This window comes from Gymnoscopelus microlampas (assembly GCF_963454915.1).
Source record: "Gymnoscopelus microlampas genome assembly, chromosome: 6".
Classification (NCBI taxonomy): Eukaryota; Metazoa; Chordata; class Actinopteri; order Myctophiformes; family Myctophidae; genus Gymnoscopelus; species Gymnoscopelus microlampas.
Window position 1 is genome coordinate 6471827 of NC_139943.1, and position 23098 is coordinate 6494924.

General features: G+C 38.9%; 1 protein-coding gene across 1 annotated transcript in view; it reads right to left on the reverse strand.

Annotated features, from left to right (window-relative positions):
- Positions 1–23098, reverse strand: part of ano3 (anoctamin 3) — a gene marked incomplete at both ends in the record, with an annotated part of 110667 nt that overhangs the window by 3087 nt on the left and 84482 nt on the right. The window contains 11 exons of the mRNA XM_084060403.1: positions 259–411; positions 1439–1596; positions 4052–4149; positions 4799–4856; positions 5467–5578; positions 7670–7706; positions 10408–10572; positions 12135–12275; positions 15270–15352; positions 21967–22027; positions 22664–22757. Of these exons, the coding sequence (XP_083916529.1) occupies positions 259–411; positions 1439–1596; positions 4052–4149; positions 4799–4856; positions 5467–5578; positions 7670–7706; positions 10408–10572; positions 12135–12275; positions 15270–15352; positions 21967–22027; positions 22664–22757 (1160 nt within the window). The remainder of the gene's footprint in view (positions 1–258; positions 412–1438; positions 1597–4051; positions 4150–4798; positions 4857–5466; positions 5579–7669; positions 7707–10407; positions 10573–12134; positions 12276–15269; positions 15353–21966; positions 22028–22663; positions 22758–23098) is intronic.

The following is a 23098-nucleotide window of genomic DNA, read 5'->3' on the forward strand; positions in this document are numbered from 1 at the left end:
GAGTCTCCTTCGTGTCTCCTACCGGTCGACTGGTCATCAAATTATTGGCTTAGGAATGTGACAAAAACAAAAAAATATCCATGAATTCATGACTAATCCATAGGAAAAATGGGTGAACTATCCCTTTAAACAGACCTATGTCAGTAGCTCTAACAGACAGACAGAGTTTAACTGACCTATGTCAGTAGCTCTAACAGACAGACAGAGTTTAACTGACCTATGTCAGTAGCTCTAACAGACAGACAGAGTTTAACTGACCTATGTCAGTAGCTCTGGCGGGCATGGGCCTCCTCCACTGAGAGACAAACTTGTAAGCGTCCAGACGGATCTCTATGATGTTGTTGAGCAGAGCCAGCATGGGAGCCAGAGGGAAGGCCGCCACGAAGATAGTGGTGAAACCAAACTGTAGGACTATAGAAGAGACATGGTTCATGTTAAACATGGGAGCCAGAGGGAAACCAAACTGTAGGACTATAGAAGAGACATGGTTCATGTTAAACATGGGAGCCAGAGGGAAGATGGTGGTGAAACCAAACTGTAGGACTATAGAAGAGGAACAGAGATGGGGGTTCATGTTAAACATAATGAGCTGTGGTTTGTAAACACAACATCCAACGTTTGTCCATTGATCCTCCCCAGCCTAAGCACACTCACTAGTCTTTTAAACTTCACATCTTCGTACATAGTATATAATGTATGGTATACAGTATTGTTTATTTTGACTGAAGTGCACCCCGTACAAATGGGGAAAATACACAAACAGTCGCATAGCGTTAAGGAGAACTCTTAACGTTATGGACCAGAGCAAGAGAATAACAAAGGTCACCCTTTCCCTTGTCTTTAACTACTCAACTAATACAACCTTATAGTGACTATAGTCAACTAATCAGTCTGCTAATCGACTAGTTATTGAATTTAACTTGTTTTTTACTAGTGTTGATTCTCACAGCAAATTTTTATTCAGTTTTAGTCATAGTCTATTGAATCAAATTCCATTTAGTTTGAGTCATATTTTAGTCATCTGAAATGTTTTCGTTTTTGTCTAGTTTTAGTCGACTAAATCTACAGTTGATTTAGTCGACTAAAATGTATTTTGGCGGTGCCTTGATGCCGTCGTAATGGCTGATTTTACACTTGGTTACATGCTGAAAATAGCCGATCTACAAGCTCACAACGTGTCGCGCTGCAACGCGTTGTGAGCTTGTAGATCTGCTATTTTCAGAGCACAACACCTGAGCGCAAACAAACATAAAATGACTTGTCTTTTAGTTCTACTGGATCTCTTCTCCACTAGTCCCTCACTAACATTTTAGTCTAGTTTTTATTTGTTGACGATATTGTCAATATATGTAGTCTTAGTTTTAGTCATCGTAGCTTAGTTTTTATTTAGTTTTCGTGTGAAAAAAAGGTAGTCGACAAAATCAACACTGGTCTTTACCCATCTCCAGGTACTCGTCCACCAGCCCATGGGCGTTCATAGGTTGCAGGTTCCAGTCCTTGTCCCACTGGGGGAGCTGAGCCTTGCTGCTCTGCACGTTGTGGCCGACCCCCCCTCCTTTCTTCATCTTCCTGCGAGACCACCAGTTCTGGAGCAGGCTGGAGAAACACAGAGAAAACACCCAGTGATGTAAAGTAACTAAGTACATTTACTCAAGTACTGGACTTAACATCAAGCGACGTAGCTTAGCGTTGTGAGCTTGTAGATCTGCTATTTTCAAACATTTTAGTACTTTTACTTTTGGTACGTTAAGCACATTTTGATGCCAATACTTTTGCACTTTTACTCAAGTAACATTTTGAACACGGGGCCTTTTACTTGTAACAGAGTATTCTTATTTTTGTGGTATTGCTACATTTACTTAAGTAAAATATCTGAGTACTTCTTCCACCTCCCTGTCAACCCACACAGCCAATTATGTGTGGTCAAAGCAGCGAACGCTGCAGGAAGGCCGGGCTAATCCTCTGCTGAAGAGGATCTCATGTGCTTCACAGCAGAGAAAAGCCCTTTTTATGTGATAATGAGATGAGCTCAGTGGTGGAAAAAGTACTAACATCTTTTACTTAAGTAAAAGTATCAATACCGCAGTGTAGAAATGCTCTGTTACAAGTAAAAGTCCGGTAATACAAAGTACAGACGTATTGGCATCAAAATATACTTAAACAAAAGTAAAAGTACTCATTGTGCAGAATGTCCCATTTCACAAGTTAAACATGTATACAAATCTTTTGAAAAATAGCCGATCTACAAGCTGTAGATCTATTTTTCAAAGGGCCGAAATGTATATAGGGCTGAAGTGGTTAATGTATGTTCTGTGATAATAATAATCTAAATCTACTAAGTAACTAGTAACTAAAGCTGTCAAATATTTGTAGTGGAGTAAAAGTATGATATTTGCCTCCATGATGTAGTGGAGTAGAACTAAAAGTACTGAAAATTGGAAATACTCCAGAAAAGTAAAAAAAAAGTGTACTTAAGTACAGTACCCGAGTAAAAGTACTTAGTTACTTTACATCACTGGATGTGCTTGACTTGTAGAAATGACAAGCACCACACCAAACCCACACACTGGTGAATAACGTGATGCACCATACATTATGCAACAGCATGGTGAAAACATCATTCTGCGGCAGTGGCTCAGGGGTAGAATGGCCGGGTAGAGTGAACTGGAAACCGCAGGGTTCCCACAGTTCGATCCCGGGCTGGGGGGCTCCCCCAGAGTTAGTGTCGACGTGTCCTTGAGCAAGACGCTGAACCCCAAATTGCTCCCGATGAGCAGGTTGGTGCCTTGCATGGTTTCCTCCGCCATCGGTGTATGAATGTGTGTGTGAATGGGTATATGTAATGCACAATCTATGTAAAGCGCTTTGGATAAATGTGCTATATAAATGTGCTATATAAATGCGCTATATAAATGCGCTATATAAATGCACCATTTACCATTATCATTCTGTGTTATCTGTGTAAAAACAGTCTAGGAGTGCAAAAGTTAATCAAATTAATCAATTTAATTGGGTATAAAGTTTTCATGGATATAAGAGTCCAAAGCGACCGACGAACATCCTGACAAAACTTTACAGGTGCTGAACAACAATACTGTACTGTATGTACGCTGGAGAACGGCTTAGGTGAATCTCACTATTTCTGCACTTGTGTGTCCCTCTCTAGTTGTGTGTTTCTGTTACAGTTTAGGCATTTAGCAGACACTCTTAATCCAGAGCGATTCATAGTAAGCAAGGACACAAGATAATACATCAATAATACCAAGAAAGTAAACCAAGAACCTATCATCGGCATGTACATTGAAACTAAACACACTATAGGATGCCAGGTCAACAATGACCTGGCATCTGTCTATATAACATGCTAAATTACATTTTAGCCTTTGCATAATCCTGCAAGGTTGTCAAGGTTACGGCAAGTGCTACGGGCTGAGATGGAGTCTTAAGAGGTGAGTCTTCAGATTACGGCAGAAGATTGGTGGTGAATCTGCAGTTCTAACTGCAATGGGGAGTTCATTCCATAGTTTGGGAGCCAGAAGGGAGAAGAGTCTGGGATGTGTGGAGCGTTTTGTCCCGGATTGCACTGTATGTTTTTGTAAACCCACGCATTACTGAATGCTTTGTGAAAACATTCATCTGTTTGTGTGGGTGCAGTTTAGGGCTGCAACAGTTAATCAAAAATAATAAAATCATTGATTTTGGGGGGAAATGGGAAATGTCTTTGTTTTCCCCCCAAAAAATCACAAATAGTGAAAATCATCTTGTGAGATTGTAGATGGGCTATATTTGCACAACACCATATACAGTATGCCTTTATGTAACTAGTTAATCTGATTTATCAATTTAGTCGATTAAAAACAAATCTATTAGAATTGTTTTTTGTCATTCTGTTGATGTATATCAAAAAGACATGCCTCAACAATATTTTATAAATTGATAGAATAATCACTACATACAGATATCCCATGCTTGCACAATAATGTAATGATGAGTATTAGTGATAATGTACAGATATCCCAGCTCCATAATAATGTACTGATATTAAACGTACGGATATCCCAGCTCCATAAAGTTGTTCCATATCTGTTTGAAGAACATGATCACTCCCATCTGCAGACACAGGTCAATCAAACAGCCACTGGGATGACACTGAGGAGAACAATACATCACAATTAATATGATGACACTGAGGAGAACAATACATCATGATTAATTGGGTGACATTGAGGAGAACAATATAATAAAATATATAAATATAAACTTCCTTTGCATCTGAGTCTACCTGCATTTGGGTCAAGTTTTGAGCTTTCCTGGCAATATTATTATTATTATTATTATTATTATTACCCTTATTATTATTATTATTATTATTATTATAGGTGTTGTGTATTTCCACTACATTTGTGCAACACTGTCAACAGAATATCTCTGCTGTCGGGCAGAAAGCAGCCATGTCCAAAATATTAACTTTTTCAGGAAATGAAAAACACAACCCTGCCTCATCAAAGCTGGTATATGGTTTTTATTGGTTCAATAACACACACAGACGTAAAGGCTGTTCAATAGCACTGAGTTATTAAAGACAATAAAAAAATTGGTTTCTCCCCGACAGCGACAATGTAATAAAACTCATAATATCTTGCATTAATAAAACAAATCACATTAATTATGACAGAGATGAACGGGGCGTGTCATACAGTGATGCATGGCTGTAATAATATTGTAACATAATATAATAAACATAATAATAATAATCCAACACGGAGGCATTGTGATGGTGTGGTAGATCTGCACTCACCTCCTCCAGTCTCCATCGATTAAACAGTTTGTTGTATTTTCCAGGCCTGCCAGCGAACCTGCACACAGTGAGAGAGATGTCTTAGAAGAAGCAATAATAAGTCTTACCACACTGCTAATGACGTTTATCACATAGAACACACAGCGTGGCTTCTGTTCTTGGATAAATCATTTTGAAAATCATTAAAATAAGATTTAAGCTCCATAAACCCTGGTTTTCGTTTCTTTCTGTATTTAATCCATTTCACAACAGTGAAGAGGAGACCTGGTTAATCCCACTCAAGTAAAAGTACCTCAAAATAGCACCAAAGCAACGGCTTGCTTCCAGCGTACTTCCGGAGGAGCATGGGTTGATCTAATAGTTAGGGTTAGAAGGACTGGGTTGATCTAATAGTTAGCGGCTTTGTTCCAAAGCCTGTGGGCAGCAGCAATAAAGGTGTGCTCACCCTCCCTGCATATTATGTCTGTTTTTTTGGACAACCAGCAGTAGCTTGTCAGCAGACCTACTGTATATAGCTCTATAGGAGTTAGTGTACCTTCCTGTAGTTTTTATGTTTTATATATATATTTACTGTACCTTCCTGTAGGTTTTATATATGTTTTATATCTAAATAGTTACTGTACCTTCCTGTAGGTTTTATATATGTTTTATATCTATAGTTACTGTACCTTCCCAGGAAGAAAGCAATGTAGAAGGTAGAGCTGTTCAGGTTGACAAACTGGAAGAGAAACATCTTGAGAGCGAAGCTGTTCTCCCACTCTGACTCTGTACGAGGATGCTCTGTATGGAGACATGATTATAATACATGTATAATAATAATAATAATAATAATAATAATAATAATAATAATAATAATATGTTCTCCCACTCCGACTCTGTGTGGAGAACATCACAACATAGATTATATGTTATTATTCCCACTCTGACTCTACCAGAAGGGAGGAGTCCTACTCTCTCTGACATGACAGCTCTCTTAAAGACGCACTGAAGTGACATTTTCGGTCATTTTATTTTGAAGGTTCAGCCCGAAACGTCGGCTCAAAGACTCTAAACCAATCAGAAGGTCCCATCCCTTCAGGCTATGGGACGTTGGATCTCAATCACTTCAGCCGTGCTGGCACACGGCTAGTTTGTTTACAAGTGAGAGAGAGACGGCCAGTGAAGCACGTTTGCTACTACCTGGCTTATTTCTAACCTATAATGTTTTCAGATACATATTTTAGTGTGCAGATGAAGTTTAAAATGAGTAATACACTCATCTTCAATGAGATTCAAAACGGAGTATCTCTGTAATTAAAATCAGCTGTGTTTGAAGAACGTGCAGCTATGGGAATCAAACAGGTGCATGTAATCAAGATTCATTTATATTCGTGAAGGCTGTATTATGTCATCACGTAGCACGTTTTCGTTTACAGGAAGTAATTAAGATTGGCTTTTTAGGGACTTTAGATGTAAAAATACACAAAAATGGGTTTTTTTCATTTTTTTGGGCATCTATTGTTAGGTATGCCCATATGATGACCACGGATATGCTCTAAAAGTGTGAAAAACATATTTTTCATTTCACTACACCTTTAAAAGAATGACTTGGGTGGAGTCATAGTTAACAACAATTAATCGAACTAGGCGAAAGGTTTCACAAAAACAGTCAAAATATCCAATCTACAGTAATAGCCCACTACTTATTGTTGTGAGCTACAACTTATGAGCTTGTAGATTGGATATTGTCACAATTTTTTCACGACACCATTGTGTGCTCAAGTATGAAATGACACAAAAAAATTACGCACTTCCAGATTATTCAATTAATAAAAAAGGTAATCAAACAGTTGCAGTTCCTAAAGTGACGGCATGCAGCATGTGAGATGAGATGAGACTTTATGAATCCACAAAGGGACATTGAGGCATTACAGAAGCATCAAGTGATAACATAAATAATCTACAAGACAAACAACACATCAGACACACATGGACATAATCACACAGGAACAGGGCAAACACAGAACGATGGTTACGTAGGTAACCACGGTTAAGTGAGCGATTGGATCACTCCAATATGATACATCCCTCCGTGGCGGGCGGAGGCATCCGAGGTAGACTAACACATTACTCCATACGGGGGTGTACATCGGCCAGGGGGGGCGGCATCGTGCGCCTGCCCAAATACCATAGAGGTATAATATAACTAGAGGGCGGATTGCCCCGCCCCCAGCTATCATTTCAATGAATGTGCTCACTGGCGTTTTGAAGCACCCGGAAGACTGCCGGAAGTAGAATTATTGAGTCGTTTTTGGACACACCGTAGATTTATGAGCATGCGCAGTAGTGTCCTTTTTGCGTTCTACGGCAGCCCGTGTGTCAAGGATTGAACGCGAGATATTTATGAAATTCACTGGAGATGCCTATGTATATGTAAATGCATATGTATTTATGTATAATATGTTTACATATTTATATCTATATATATAAATATATATCAGTATGTTTTGCTCGCGCATGTATTTCTCCCCGCCTGCAGTTCCAGCTTTGGCCACTGGGGTGGCGGCTTCAAGATTTCTCAGCGGCTCTGGGGGCTTGCCAAATACCTATGCAGCACCAGCACACCCTTCTTCCTCGTGTCCTTTTCGAGGCGCGCTAGATCACCGCAAAACGCTTGGAGTGCCGCAGTACACCCCCGTACGGAGTCATCTGTTAGTCTACCTCGGATGCCTCCGCCCCCCGCGGAGGGATGTATCATATTGGAGTGATCCAATATAGAGCTACATAACCATAATGCATTTAGGGAAACAGTTCTCATGCATTATGCAGTTTGACGGCAGTTGGCATAAAATAAAGTCTGTAAGGCTGTGTTTTTGTGTGTTCAGTGCTCACCTAGGTTGGTCAGAAGATAAGCCACTTTCTCATAAACCTGACAAGACAGAAGACATCATTATAAGCTTCCACAAGGGGAAAAAGATACATGATTTTTATGATCCGTTAAACATGACCCCCAGATACTGTTATTGCTGTCGTAAAACCATCCATCTTCTACCGCTTATATCCGGAGTGGGGTCGCCGGGGGAAACAGAGCTCCAACAGAGAGCTCCACGCTTCCCCTCTCCTGGGCAATATTAGCTACTACATCCTGGGGGGTCCCAGGCTGTTCCAAGCAGTTTTCTTGTATAAAAGTTTCAAATGTATAAAATGTATTAAATTCTTTTTTTGAAAATAGTAGATCTACAAGCTCACAATGCATCGCGACGCATTGTGAGCTTGTAGATCTACTATTTTCAAATGGCCGAAATGTACACAGAGCTGAAGTGGTTAATGTATGTTTTGTAATAATAATCAAAATCTATAAAGTAACTAATAACTAAAGTTGTCAAATAATTGTAGTGGAGTAAAAGTATCATATTTGCCTCTGAGGTGTAGTGGAGCAGAAGTAAAAGTACTGAACATTGGAAATACTCCAGTAAAGAAAACAATCCTCAAAATTGTACTCAAGTACAGTACTTGAGTAAGTGTACTTAGTTACTTTACACCTCTGGTGGAGGCAGATGCATGGCCGCCCAGCCTAGCGTCTGGGGAGTGTTTTCATGCCATGTCAGGTCTCTGGTCTGTCTGTATGCAGAGTGTATTGAGACCACGCTGTGATTCAGCTCCATAATAAAATTAATTGATAGTGTCTGCTTCACAGTGTCTGCTTTTTATGATCATGATAGAGTGTGTGCTGCTAAATGGTTATGTAAATATTTCACACTGTCTGCTTTATGACCAGGTACACTAAGCCCCCCCCCTGTGTGCATACACTGCAGTGGTGTAAAGTAACTAAGTACATTTACTCAAGTACTGTAAAAAGTACAATTTTGAGGTATTTTTAGCGGTGCTAGCCGAGCGGATCCTGCTCTATACCTGACTTTGTCCGTGTTCACCGTCAACGCTCTGATTGGTCAGACCCGTCAACGCTCTGATTGGTCAGACCCGTCAACGCTCTGATTGGTCAGGTGCGTCAACAAAGTGATTGGTCAAGCTTCACGTGACACATGGCTATAAACACATTATAAACACATATCGATGACAAAATGTATCAAAGGCGCCGCTACCTTCACACAGGGTGTGATTTTTTACTTTACTGGAGTATTTCCAATTTTCAGTACTTTTACTTCTACTCCAGTACATCTCAGAGGCAAATATTGTACTTTTACTCCACTACAATTATTTGAAAACTTTAGTTACTAGTTACTTTGTAGTTTCTAGATTATTATTATAAAACATACATTAACCACTTCAGCCCGAAATACATTTCGGCCATTTGAAAATAGCCGATCTACAAGCTCACAATGCGTCGCGATGCGACACATTGTGAACTTGTAGATCTGCTATTGCTATTTTCAGAAGATTTGTATACATTGTATACATTTGAAAACTTGTGAAATTGGACATTCTGCATAATGAGTACTTTCTACTTTTGGTACTTTAAGTACATGTTGATAAATAATGTATGTATAACGTATAACCTATAATGTTTCTAGCGTTTCCTGCCAGCCTGTTACCTAACCCAAGGGATTGTGCACAGCCAGCACTCTTTTTAATGCCTTGACATCCTGACTGCGCTGTGTGGGGAATCTGTCACGGAGGTTCGGAGGTTTTGGCCGTTTCTTGCAATAGGATGTGCTTACTCTCACTGAGAGGGGGATTATACCTTCCTGGAGGTCCTGGTGAGACCATTAGCATCGAGTACCAGAGATATACACGGCAAAAAGCACACACAGTCAGGTGGCTTAGGGAACTAAAAGCACCACAAAGCGGATAAAAGCACACAGTTTAGCTTTAGGCTTCTTTAGGACCTACTGATGGACTTGGTTGGGCTCCCCTTATTCTGCACACTGACGAAGGCTGGTTAGCCGAAACGTGTGTTTTTTTGACATGTAAGAGACGATAAAAGAGAAAACTCTTGCCTCTCTGAGTGAGACCCAGTTCCTTTATACATGTTGTTAATCTAAGGCAGGGGTGATGCAACTTTGATGGAGAGGGCCACTATATTTCCACACTCACTCCAGAGGGCCACATTGCATATACTGTCGGGCAGACCCTCTTATCTCCATATTTTAACTTTGCCATTCTATGTCACACAAAAGTAGCAAAAATAGCTGATCTACAAGCTCAAAACGCTTGTGGATCTGCTATTTTTGCTACTTTTGAATTAGAATCCTGACTTTTCTCTTGCTAGTTTTGAATTGCAATCCTGAAAAGTAACATTTTAATCTAATTTCAAATGCATTTAGTTATACTTATGTCAACTTTAAGAACTTAAATACAAATACAAATTTTATTGGACACAAAAAAGACAATAGAATGTTAATACTAGTCATTAAGCTACTAATATAGACTGAAGTAATTAAAGCGGGTCATGTTTGCATGTTTGGAATTGTAACAGCTGAAATCAATAATATATCACTATTCTGATATTAAGCTGCGGGCCGCATTAAGTGAAGGTGGGGGCCCCATGTGGCCCCCGGGCCGCCAGTTGCCCATGTATGATGTAAGAGGATGTCGCACCAGATAAGTCAGAGCACGGTGGTAACAAAAAAGTGTATTCATGGCCTCCTATATAAGCTCAAATCACTCACCACGTTGAGGGACATGATGATCATGAAATTGATGCACACTCCAGTACCGGAGGTGGCAAACTGCCAGTTCTTCTTCACAAACTCCCAGTCGAACGAGGCGAACTTCTCCATGGCGATCAGCCGGAAGACCACCACGGCAAACACCGCCGTCAGCACCAGAGAAATCTAACATGCAGAAACATAATGTAAACACACACTGCTCTCAGAACCAGAGAAATCTACATGCAGAAGTCGGAACAAAATGTTTCAGCTTCAGGCTAGAGTCACACCTGCACGCTGGTTGTAAGCTGATAAACGCAGGTTGTGTGTGGCAGTGTTGATTTCGTCGACTAAAACTATGACGAAAAATGTACGTTGACTAACCTTTTTTCACTGATGAAAACAAAATAAAAACGAGATAAAAACTAAGCTACGATGACTAAATATATTGTCAATTTTGTCAACAAATAAACACTAGACTAAAATGTTAGTGAGGGACTAGAGGAGAAGAGATCCAGAAGAACTAAAAGACAAGTCATGTTATGTTTGGTTGTGCTCGGGTGCTGCACTCTGAAAATAGCAGATCTACAAGCTCACAACGCGTCGCGCTGTGACGCGCTGTGAGCTTGTAGATCGGCTATTTTCAGCATGCAACAAAGTGTCAAATTAGGCATTACGACACCATCAAGGCACCGCCAAAATACATTTTAGTCGACTAAATCAACTGTAGATTTAGTCGACTAAAATCTTATGATATAGTCGACTAAAACTAGACTAACAGTAAAACATTTCAAATGACTAAAATATGACTAAAACTAAATGTAATTTTATTCAAAAGACTATGACTAAAACTAAATGAAACTTTGCTGTCAAAATAAACACTGGTGTGTGGCCACTTGTTTTGCGCAGCCAGAGCAGCCTAAAAAAACCTGCAGGGCCTTCTGTCTTGATTGATGTTGCCAGGCTGGTCTGTCTTCGACTCATCCAATTGGACAGAGGAGGGAAAGTAGCAACAGACTCAATCATTTATCTACTTCAAATAAGACTTTTTTTCTCTACTTGAGGCGTTCTGGCGCATCCGTAACACACTGAAAGCTGCGCAATGCCAACAAAACGCTCTGTCCCCATTGGAAAACCATTGCAAAAAGACGGCCACACGTAGGCGGTTAGGTGTGACTGTGGCCTCAAAGTATTACTAATGACCACCAACTCTCTATACTTACTAAAACAGACCTGAGAACTTGTACCACTTTTCTTCGTTTACAGCAAATCTCTGTGCCAAAAATAGCCAATCTATACAAGCTTGTAGATAATATGCACATTTCTGGCGAATGTTGCCCCCAGAATAGGCAGGCATGCTGCGGTTCATGATCAAGTGTTAAACACATGAACCCTATAGTGTCTATTCTGGGGACGAACATTCAGCAAAACAAGTTGATCTACAAGCTCACAACGGGTTGCATTGTGAGCTTGTAGATCTGCTAGCCTATTGTGACCAGCCTAGAATATAGAATATGGATACAACTACTGTAACAACTACTGTAACAGCAGGCGTAACAACACAAGACTCAATTGAAACAGTGATGTTTGTCCACTGGGGGGAAACATTGAGCCATAGCTGGGTTATGACACACCACACACAATATGTATTCATATTCTTACATTATTTAAAAGCTTCTTTAACATGAAGCAGAGACCATGATAAATAATGTAAACATTAAAATAATCATGATTATAGTGTGTTTTACCATAAAGAAGATGCCAGACACAGACACCATCAGTCTGCTCAGTTTATCGGTGAACGGTTGGAAGGGTTCAGGTTTGCCAGAGATGGGGTTAACCCTTTCCACCCTGGAGTACTTGGCTTCAAACTGCGGCCTCAACTCGTCCTGAAAGAAAAGAGTAGTTCTATTGTTATATATGAAGAACCATTCATAGTTCTATTGTTATATGAAGAACCATTCATAGTTCTATTGTTGAAGAACCATTCATAGTTCTATTGTTATATGAAGAACCATTCATAGTTCTATTGTTATATATGAAGAACTATTCATAGTTCTATTGTTATATGAAGAACCATTCATAGTTCTATTGTTATATATGAAGAACCATTCATAGTTCTATTGTTATATGAAGAACCATTCATAGTTCTATTGTTATATATGAAGAACCATTCATAGTTCTATTGTTATATGAAGAACCATTCATAGTTCTATTGTTATATGAAGAACCATTCATAGTTCTATTGTTATACAAATAACCATTCATAGTTCTATTGTTATATGAAGAACCATTCATAGTTCTATTGTTATACAAAGAACCATTCATAGTTCTATTGTTATATGAAGAACCATTCATAGTTCTATTGTTATACAAAGAACCATTCATAGTTCTATTGTTATATGAAGAACTATTCATAGTTCTATTGTTATATGAAGAACCATTCATAGTTCTATTGTTATACAAAGAACCATTCATAGTTCTATTGTTATATGAAGAACCATTCATAGTTCTATTGTTATATGAAGAACCATTCATAGTTCTATTGTTATACAAAGAACCATTCATAGTTCTATTGTTATATGAAGAACCATTCATAGTTCTATTGTTATATGAAGAACCATTCATAGTTCTATTGTTATACAAAGAACCATTCATAGTTATATTGTTATATTAATCCGCGCTATGAGCTTGTAGATCTGCTATTTCTTTTAAAAATAGTGAAAATATGTGCAAATCTTTGAATACATGTACTTTTTAAAGCGAACATTATTAACTAAAATCTGTGCTTCTGGGGGGTCCCTGGAACAACATATTTTGAGATGGGGGTCATTTCTTGGGGGTCCTTGACATGAAAAGGTTAGAGCACCACTGATATAGCAACATAAGTAACAAAAAAAAAACACATTCCACCACGCACACATTTTCGAGATTTTTCAAAAATATCAGATCTACAAGCTCATAGCACGGCACTCTGTGCTACACTATGAGCTTGTAGATCTGCTATTTTTGAAGAGCCAAAGAAATACATATCATTTTGGGGGTCCTTGACATGAAAAAAGTTTGCGAACCACAGATATAGAAACATAAGTAAAAAAAACTGTTAAGGATTAACTCTTTGACTGCAAGAGTATTTTCATAAAGTACTCCCCCAGTGCCAGCGATTTGCGTGTTTTTTAATTTTTGTATTTTGTCATTTTCCATTCAAATAAATTCTCTAACTGCAATTTCAAACTCATAGCACAATTCTACCAGTAAAGAGCAGTAGATGACAGCTTGATCACCCCGATGACCCCCCCCCCGCCCCCCCTCTATGACACAAACAGTCATTACGTCATGAACCGGATGTGACGTCTTCGACGATCCATGATCGCCGTTAAAACGATGTGATACACTAATACGATGACTGACCGGACCAAAGAAAATAGAAGGGGGGGTATCCGTCAGTCTTTTACACTGTGTGAAAAAAACGTGTTTTTCCCTATTCTGGCCGAAAATGACCGAGGAAAAAAAAGTTGAACCGGAAGTGAAATCTCCGTTCTGGATCCGGTTCCGGGTGAGTCTCAAGGAATCAGGAAGCCAAAATGATGGTGAAAAATAAACATTATAGCGCGATCAGAGATTAAACAATGAACGCGCGTCCAACGCGTCTAACGCGTCTAACGCGTCGACGGCACACTGAACAAACTAGCAATTGACGCGTTATCGAGTCAGCGGCCTTCAAAGAGTTAAGAAATTTGTAGAATCCCCCCAAAAGCACAGATTTGAGTTACTATAATGTTTGCTTTAAAAATATATATATTCAAAGATTTGCACACATTTTCACGATTAAAAAATAATAGCAGATCTACAAGCTCATAGTGCAGCACACACTGCTGTGCTGAGCTTGTATAGCCAAAGTATAGAAAAATGCCGGTTCATATTGTTATATTAAGAACCATTCATAGTTCTATTGTTCTATTAAGAACCATTCATAGTTCTATTGTTATATTAAGAACCATTCATAGTTATATTGTTATATTAAGAACCATTAATCCAGTCATTATTTTTCATATTGTGGTCATTCAAATCAATATATGTTGTCAATATATTCCTCAGATAATCCTTCATAATGTTCAACTCAGCTGATCGGCAAAGTCTGTGTGTGTGTGCGTGCGTGTGTGCGTGCGCGCACAATTTCCATTCTCAGGAATGATTAATCAATGTATGGATAATTCTGCCCCATCCACATAGACGAATGATTGGCTCATATGTGTATGTTGCGGATCCATAGCTACAAGCTATAAGTGCCATCAGATCTATATGATATGGTATTGATCCATGGATAACAAGCCTATCTACAAGCTATAAGTGAGAAGAGGAAAACAGCCAGCACTCAATACATGCATATATGTCACACATACAGTCGTTTTATTAGCCTCAGCCAGACAGAGCAACGGACACGTTTCAAGTACCTAATTGGTCTAATTAAGGAATTTCAACATAGTTTAACCAATTTTAAAAGCATCCCTGGATATTAAGCAGTATATGCCTTAATACATTATAATTGCCCTAGTAGCCCTACTAACATAAAACATGTAAAACACCTTAAATATGTTTTTATTTTAGAAATAGTTAATTTTTGACTCAAGTTGATGTGTGGTTTAGCCCTATGGAATGCATGTGCATATAACACACTACTTGATACTTCCTAAGGTTAATATGAGCATCAAATCAATATTTTAAATATGTTTTATTTGCACATGCATTCCATAGGGCTGAACCACACATGGACAAATGACATCATCAGCTTGTGACGGGCGTTGCCCCGCTTGAGTAAAAGATGAACTGTTTCTAAGATAAATAAATGAAATATTTCAAATATTTAAATATTGATCGTGTACCTCCTCCTCCTCCCAGTCGATCAGGTCCCAGTCGTAGGTCAGCTCTGCTCTCCGTCTCTTCCAGAACTCCAGGAACACCGTGGCTGAGACACAGATCAATCAATCATTATTATTATTGATCTGATTCCTCTAGCGTATAACATATGAATTACATTTTTTTAAATATCACTCCTACAGATTGTGTCCAAACATCACGCACATCGTTACACAGTATCTATGTAGTTATGTGATCAAGACGGATCTGTCCGATCTGTCCTATTCCATCCTGATTGGCTAAGATTGGCTTCCAAAGTTTGCAGGAGTGCTTGGTTTTGAACAAAATCAACAAAAACAAAATGCATTTGCTCTTCAATAAAGAGCTGGATAGACATGGAGACTCCTTTATGTAACATAAGAGATTTAAATAGGTTTATATAGGATTAAACCTGATTCAACCCAAATGATTTACTGATTTAACAGCATGATCCTTTTTAATTAGGAGATAGGCCATTTTAACAGAGGTGGCCAGTGTCATGAGGAGCTGACTTAGGCAAACATATCATTTTCCTCAAAATATGACTTAGGCCATTAGTTTAACTCACTGAGTGCCAGAATTATTTCTGGCTATGTTGTCCCAGTGCCAGAGATTTTTTCAAAGTAAAAAAAAAAGTGCTTAGGAAGCAAGATACAGCCTTTTTCAGTTATAAGTTAAACAAGGAGTAGATGGAGCTGCAAATCTTCAGATAATTATATCTTGGGTTCTGAACATTTCTTTTCAAAAATAAATAAATGAAAAGTGATTGGCATGTTGCACCATAGCGGTAAAACACGTTAAACACATCAGACAGTCTAAGTTTCCCAAAAGAAAATGCATGTTTTTAAGTCAGTCTGAGACCCAGAAAAAGGGACTAAAACATAATTACCACCGAACATAAAAAAGAATGACCAAAGGGATCGGAGGGATATAAAAAGCAGAGGCAGGTAGCATATCCAAACCTTGGAGATAAAGCAGATAAAGTGATAGCAGCAACTTGCTGAGTTGCAGAACTATACACCAGTACAGTAAAGCCAGATTTATAGCGACTCGCTAGAGGAATAGCTTTAACTAGACGCGTCGCAATTGGCAATTGCAAAGTGTGGTTGCGCCGACGCCGGTCGGGACTCGAGTAATACGCTGGGAGGAATACCGTGGGAGACTGCGCCAATTACATAGTCACGTCACTCCTGAGATCGCTTGCGTTTCATTTTGAAGGGACTGACTCCCCCAAAAATCATGTTTTTGCATCAAACGGTGACATTTTGCGCATTCGTGGCGCCCCCTATGGGTCAAAGTGGAAATGCTTTTGGGGAGTCGTTGAGTAAATCACCCTCGACATGTGATTTAAATTTGGGATCGATTGGACGTTTCGTTCGTGATTTTTGACATTTTTGGTAAAACGGGTCCCTCCCACTAACTTTGGAAACAATTTACGGAAGAACGGTAAGGACTATGAAAATGCCGTTTGGATATGTTTACCGCATGGGCCCAGAGATCATGTGTACCGATTTCTGTGACATTTGGACAAAATATGTTGGAGGAGGAGCTAAAAGTGTGGTTTGAAGAAAATTCAAAATGGCGGAAAATCTATCCAGACGGAAATGGGCGTGGCCTATATGGGGAGTTGCGTCGTGACCCAAGGAATCCAGGGGAAAATAAATTTTGATTTTACGACCTACGGTTCAAGAGTTATAGGCCAAAACGTAAAGTGGGCTGTTATAGCGCCACCATGTGGCCGACTGGTGTGATTATTTTTTAAATAATTTAGCAATAAACTATTAACCTCCCCTCCAAGTCTTGTAACTGTAGCCCTTACGGTTTCCGAGAAAGAAATACTTGAATGGGAGTTTTTGCAATTCCCATGAAAGTGAATGGGGAAATTTAATGCACTAATAAATCAATATCAAAAAATCTATCCATACGCAAATGGGCGTGGCCTATATGGGGAGTTGCGTAATGACCCAAGGAATCTAGGGAAAAATAAATTTTGATTTTACGACCTACGGTTCAAGAGTTATAGGCCAAAAGGTAAAGTGGGCTCTTATAGCGCCACCATGAGGCCGAATGGTGTAATATTTGTTTAAATAATTTGGCAATAAACTATGAACCTCCCCTCAAAGTCTGGTAACTGTAGCTCTTACGGTTTCTGAGAAAAAAATACTTGAATTTTAGTGTTTTCACTTTTCCATTGAAGTGGATGGGGAAATTTAATGCACTAATAAATCAATATCAATTAAACTATGAAACCAATCTCTTAGCCTTATGCAAGTGCACGATTCCCGGTCAGACCGGTCATTTTGACATATAGCACTAAATTGGGAAAAATAAACTGTGGGAGGAGTAGCGGCCCGAAGTATTGTTTATCTATAAATAAATAAACAAAGTATAAGGAGTACTATAGTCTGGTTGCCCTGTTAGGGCAACCACACTAACAAGAACAAAATAATGTGTCCCCTCCTAACTGAAGCTATGAGCTGTGCTGTCAAGAAGACATAATGTGTCTCCTCCTAACTGTGAGCTTTACTGTCAGGAAGACATAATGTGTCTCCTCCTAACTGTGAGCTTTACTGTCAGGAAGACATCATGTGGCTCCTCCTAACTGTGAGCTTTACTGTCAGGAAGACATCATGTGTCTCCTCCTAACTGTGAGCTTTACTGTCAGGAAGACATAATGTGTCTCCTCCTAACCAGTGGTGGAAAGTAACTAAGTACATTTACTTAAGTACTGTACCTAAGTACAATTTTGATTGGTTTCACCCGAACAGTTCACACGGACGTGCACATGCGCGTCCATGCATTTACGTCCTGGATACCCGGATGTCAAAACATAAATAGTAGGGAAAAGACGGATTTCAGAAAGAGGACTGTGTTTCAATGCAGGAAAACACCCCAGCATCATTATATAGTGGCTGATAGAGGGGAAAAAATGCAAAATATACATATATAAATATTCTTAAAATGTAGTTTAATTTACTACTTACCTACAAGATACCAATACTTTTGATACATTTACTCAAGTAAATTTAGAATTCCAGACTTTTACTTGTAACAGAATACTTCTACATTGCAGTATTGATACTTTTGTGAAGGAAGCGGTGCCTTTGATGAGCCCTGTGCTCAAACATGCATACGCACTTCTGGTGGGGAGTTTGAGTTGTCATCAATATTTGTTTATAGCCCAGCCAATAAGAATACAAAGGGGAATACATACGGACGGACGGACATACGGACGGACACACGGACAAAGTCAGATATAGAGCGGTTGGCACCGCTAAAAAATATCTAAAGGAAAAAAATTACTGTATTCACACTGGCTGTTGCCTAGAGAAGAGAAAAGCCTGAATTGAAAACAAAAACCTCTCTATTATACTACCCAGCCTGATCTCACACAATTTAGTATACATTGCATGGATGTCATTCCATGCATAGACACCTAGAAAAGGAGAAAACCCATGCGAATGAGCCGCGAATCCCACGGTGGGTGTAACCGGGTTGCAACACGGAAGCAGAGCAGTCCCCACAACATGATTTACCATTCAGTGCCTATCGGTACATAACTCAAACGGCGCTGAGTAGGCTCAAGCGAACGTTGCAATGTTCGGGACGGCAACTCGTTCGCTTTAGCTCACTCGGTGGTCCCTCACGTGGCTCCAGTTCGCCTCCGAAAGGGTTTAGTCAATGGAGGAGATGCGAGGAGGCTATGCATGGATTTTCGGGTTTTCTAGGCGTCTATGCACGGAATGCACGTCCGTGCAATGTATACGAAGTTGTGTGAGATCGGGTTGAACTACCATGAAAAGTTCAATAAGCTTTAATACATTGAAGACCGTGGGAAACATCCTCCTCTTGAACAGCATGTCTCCATGAAAGGATAAGCAGAGGATAAAGGTATCTAGACTGTCTACACCTTACATCCACATCCAGCATAATCTAATGACTACCATGCAATACAAGACTCTGAAAACACTTTTAAAAGTCTGAGGTGTGAATGACATTCACTCACATCTATCAACGTCTATCAAAGATGCTCGTCGGTTTGAACTGTCGGTCAAACCACCTAACTGATGATTAAATATCATCTACCACTTATAACAGTTATATGAACAAATCTCTGTTATAGTGAGAGATGATTAAATATCATCTACCACTATAACAGTCATATGAACATATCTCTGTTATAGTGAGAGATGATTAAATATCATCTACCACTATAACAGTCATATGAACATATCTCTGTTATAGTGAGAGATGATTAAATATCATTATAACGGTCATATGAACATATCTCTGTTGTCGGGCAGAAACCACTTATGTTAAAAATATTAGCTTTTCACACAATACTAATACACAATAATAATGCCTAATTAAAGTTGGTATGGTGACTTTATACATTGTCATATACATGAATGTGTCTTTATATTATCATCACTTTACCCAAATACAGCTCAGGTGGAGTTAGGAGGTTTTTGACCATTAATGTGGAGTTGTTGTTTTGTCCATCATTGATTAGAATGTCCAAGTGAGACAGAAAAAACACACTCCAAATGAATGGTGAAAAACCTCCTAACTCCTCTTGAGCTGTATGTGGGTGAAGCGATGATAATATAAGGACACATTCAGGTATCTGACGATGTATAAAGTCACCATACCAACTTTATGAGGCAGTCTGAAAAGTTAATATCACTTAGAATGTAGGAGTATGTAGATCGGCTATTTTCATAAGAGATGATAGGACAAAACTCTTCTGTCTGCTACAGTGAAATTTGTTTGTTGTTTGATGTACGGCCATGCAGCATTAAAGTTGTACTGCCAGCAGTGCCTTCATTACCTGCACTGGTGGCAGTATATATATATACTCCCAGTATACACAGCACTTTGTTTCTTTCCAGTCAGCCAAATCACCATCTTGGCTGACCCAAAAATAAAGTTTAAAAGTGTGTAAGCTGTCTTTTTCTGGAAGAGTAGCTTGGACCAAACAAACAGAGAGAGAGAGAGAGGGGGAGAGAGAGAGAGAGAGAGAGAGAGAGAGAGAGAGAGAGAGAGAGAGAGAGAAGGAGAGAGAGAGAGAGAGAGAGAGAGAGACAGACATGAGGAAGGCGACTGTCTTATCAGATTCTCTTTGTCATCTAGTATTATTTATTTATAGCAGCAAGATTTGTGAACCTTTGCGATAAAAGAAGGTTAGCCAATGGAATACAACCACCCTAAGGACAGTGGTGGAAAAAGTACTCACATATTTTACTTAAGTAAAAGTAGCAATACCACAATATAAAAAATACGCTGTTACAACTAAAAGGCCTAGCTGTGTTCAAAATGTTACTTGAGTAAGAGTACAAAAGTATTGGCATCAAAAGTACCAAAAGAAAAAGTACTAAAATGTTTGAAAATAGCAGATCTACAAGCTCACAACGTGTCGCGATGCGTCGCGTTATGAGCTTGTAGATCGGCTACTTTCAAATAGCCTAGGTATAAAATAAGGCTAAAGTGGTTAATGTATGTTTTATAATATAATAATTTATATTTGCAAAGTAACTAAAGTTTTTTTTTTTGCACATCTGTAGAGAGTAGATCTCATAGACCTACTGCACATATAAACAGAGCTGCAATACCTTTTCAACACATTTTAAATCTGAGGCTTTTAAATAGTTCTGAGAAACAATGCTGCTAATTGCCCCAAAACGTGACTGCAAAAGATTGCCACTATTTGTTTAAAAAATGCTTTATACCCTGTGTGTGTGTGTGTGTGTGTGTGTGTGTGTGTGTGTGTGTGTGTGTGTGTGTGTGTGTGTGTGTGTGTGTGTGTATGTGTATGTGTATATATATATATATATATATATATATATATATATATATATATATATATAACATGTATACAATGACGCAATGTGACATTAGCTCTGTTTATCACAATGCTGTACCCCCTCCAACTGTATGTGCTTTCAACCATGTTTTTCTTAAACTGATTTTAATTATATTTTGACACTTGCTTTGGCAATGTAAACGTATGTGTTCTCATGCCAATAAAGCTCCTTTGAATCTCTCTCTCTCTCTCTCTCTCTCTCTCTCTCTCTCTGATACGTAGGTGGAAGTGTGAGGTGTTATGACTACAGTTTAACAGCGAGGGACTGTGTTCCTACAGGGATAACGACGTCAATGACAAATTACATTACATGTAAACAGACCTACAGAGCTGCAGTATAGCTGAAAATCAATTATCATCACCGGAATGAACTACAAAACACTCCTCATTATCATATTTAAAAGAGTCTACAGCCGATAGACTACACCTCATTATCCTCCTTTAAACGTACTTAATTATTAAGACTTAATTATAATGCTTGTAATTGCTTCCGCTCTCGCAAAACAATAGGAGTACTTAAAGGGGAACTTGATGAGTCATCACGTTGTAATTTGCAATGTTAAACCCACAATCAATCCGCCAGTTCAAGGCAACACAGAAAGGGGGGAACTTTTTTCTTATTTCCACACAACTCCTTTATGCTATATTAATGACATAGTTAAATATTGAAAATGGGTGGATTTCCCCTTTAATTATCCCTGTCTGTGCCAAATATGATGGCGCTTGGTTTCTATTTGCAAACATGTTTAAAATTACAACCGTTTCAAAACACAGCAAAATTAGCAATTTGAAAAATGAATACATAAAACACTCTTACTTACCCCATATCGCCATGAAGATGGCGAAAAACACAGTCCCCCCATTGTCAAAGAGATGGGTCACCTAGAGATATATAAATACATACAAATATTTCACCGTCATAATCATTTCCATGGTATAAATGTCCATATATTTTCAAATATTAAAACAAATAGTGGAAATAGGAGATCTACAAGCTCAAAAAACGTTGCATCGCAGTCCGCAGACAATTGCATATCATTTTGGAGGTCCTTGACATTTTACTTGACTTTTTAATACAAAAAAAAAGAAAATAAATGAAAAACGACCAATACTGCATCAACATTTATCAACAAACTATACTAGAAAAACTGGTCAAACATTGGCCATGCAGATGACTGCTATTTTCACAATATGTATCTGTGGAACCCTTTCAAACACATTTCAACTCCTCCAATTCCAAGTGTTCATCAAGGTGGGGGGTCCCCAGTTCAGATTTTGATTATTTTGGGTGGTCACGGCCTGAAAAGGTTGAGAACCACTGTACTATGACCACGAGTATGAGTTATAACTCATTACAGCTCTCTGCGTGGAGCTATAATGGGTTCAAGAACTCATTCGTCCCTCTGTCAATGACATTTCTCCCCGGAGACAAAATGCAGTAACCTTGAACCTTGGAACAAAAGCATAGTGAGACACTGATATATTAGAAGCATTATAGTTATGAACCTTCACGCTGACCTTAGCGAACACACAGCTGTCACTCAGTCTCCAGGGACTGCAGTCTTCACACATGGGACACATGATGGTGGTGTTGGCCTCACAGATCTCTTTACTAGAGGGACAAAAGGCATGTTGGCAACCACAAAGAACATGTTAGCAACCATGAAGAACATGTTGGCAACCATGAAGAACATGTTAGCAACCATGAAGAACATGTTGGCAACCATGAAGAACATGTTAGCAACCATGAAGAACATGTTGGCAACCATGAAGAACATGTTAGCAACCATGAAGAACATGTTAGCAACCATGAAGAACATGTTGGCAACCATGAAGAACATGTTAGCAACCATGAAGAACATGTTAGCAACCACGAAGAACATGTTAGCAGCCATGAAGAACATGTTGGCAACCATGAAGAACATGTTAGCAACCATGAAGAACATGTTGGCA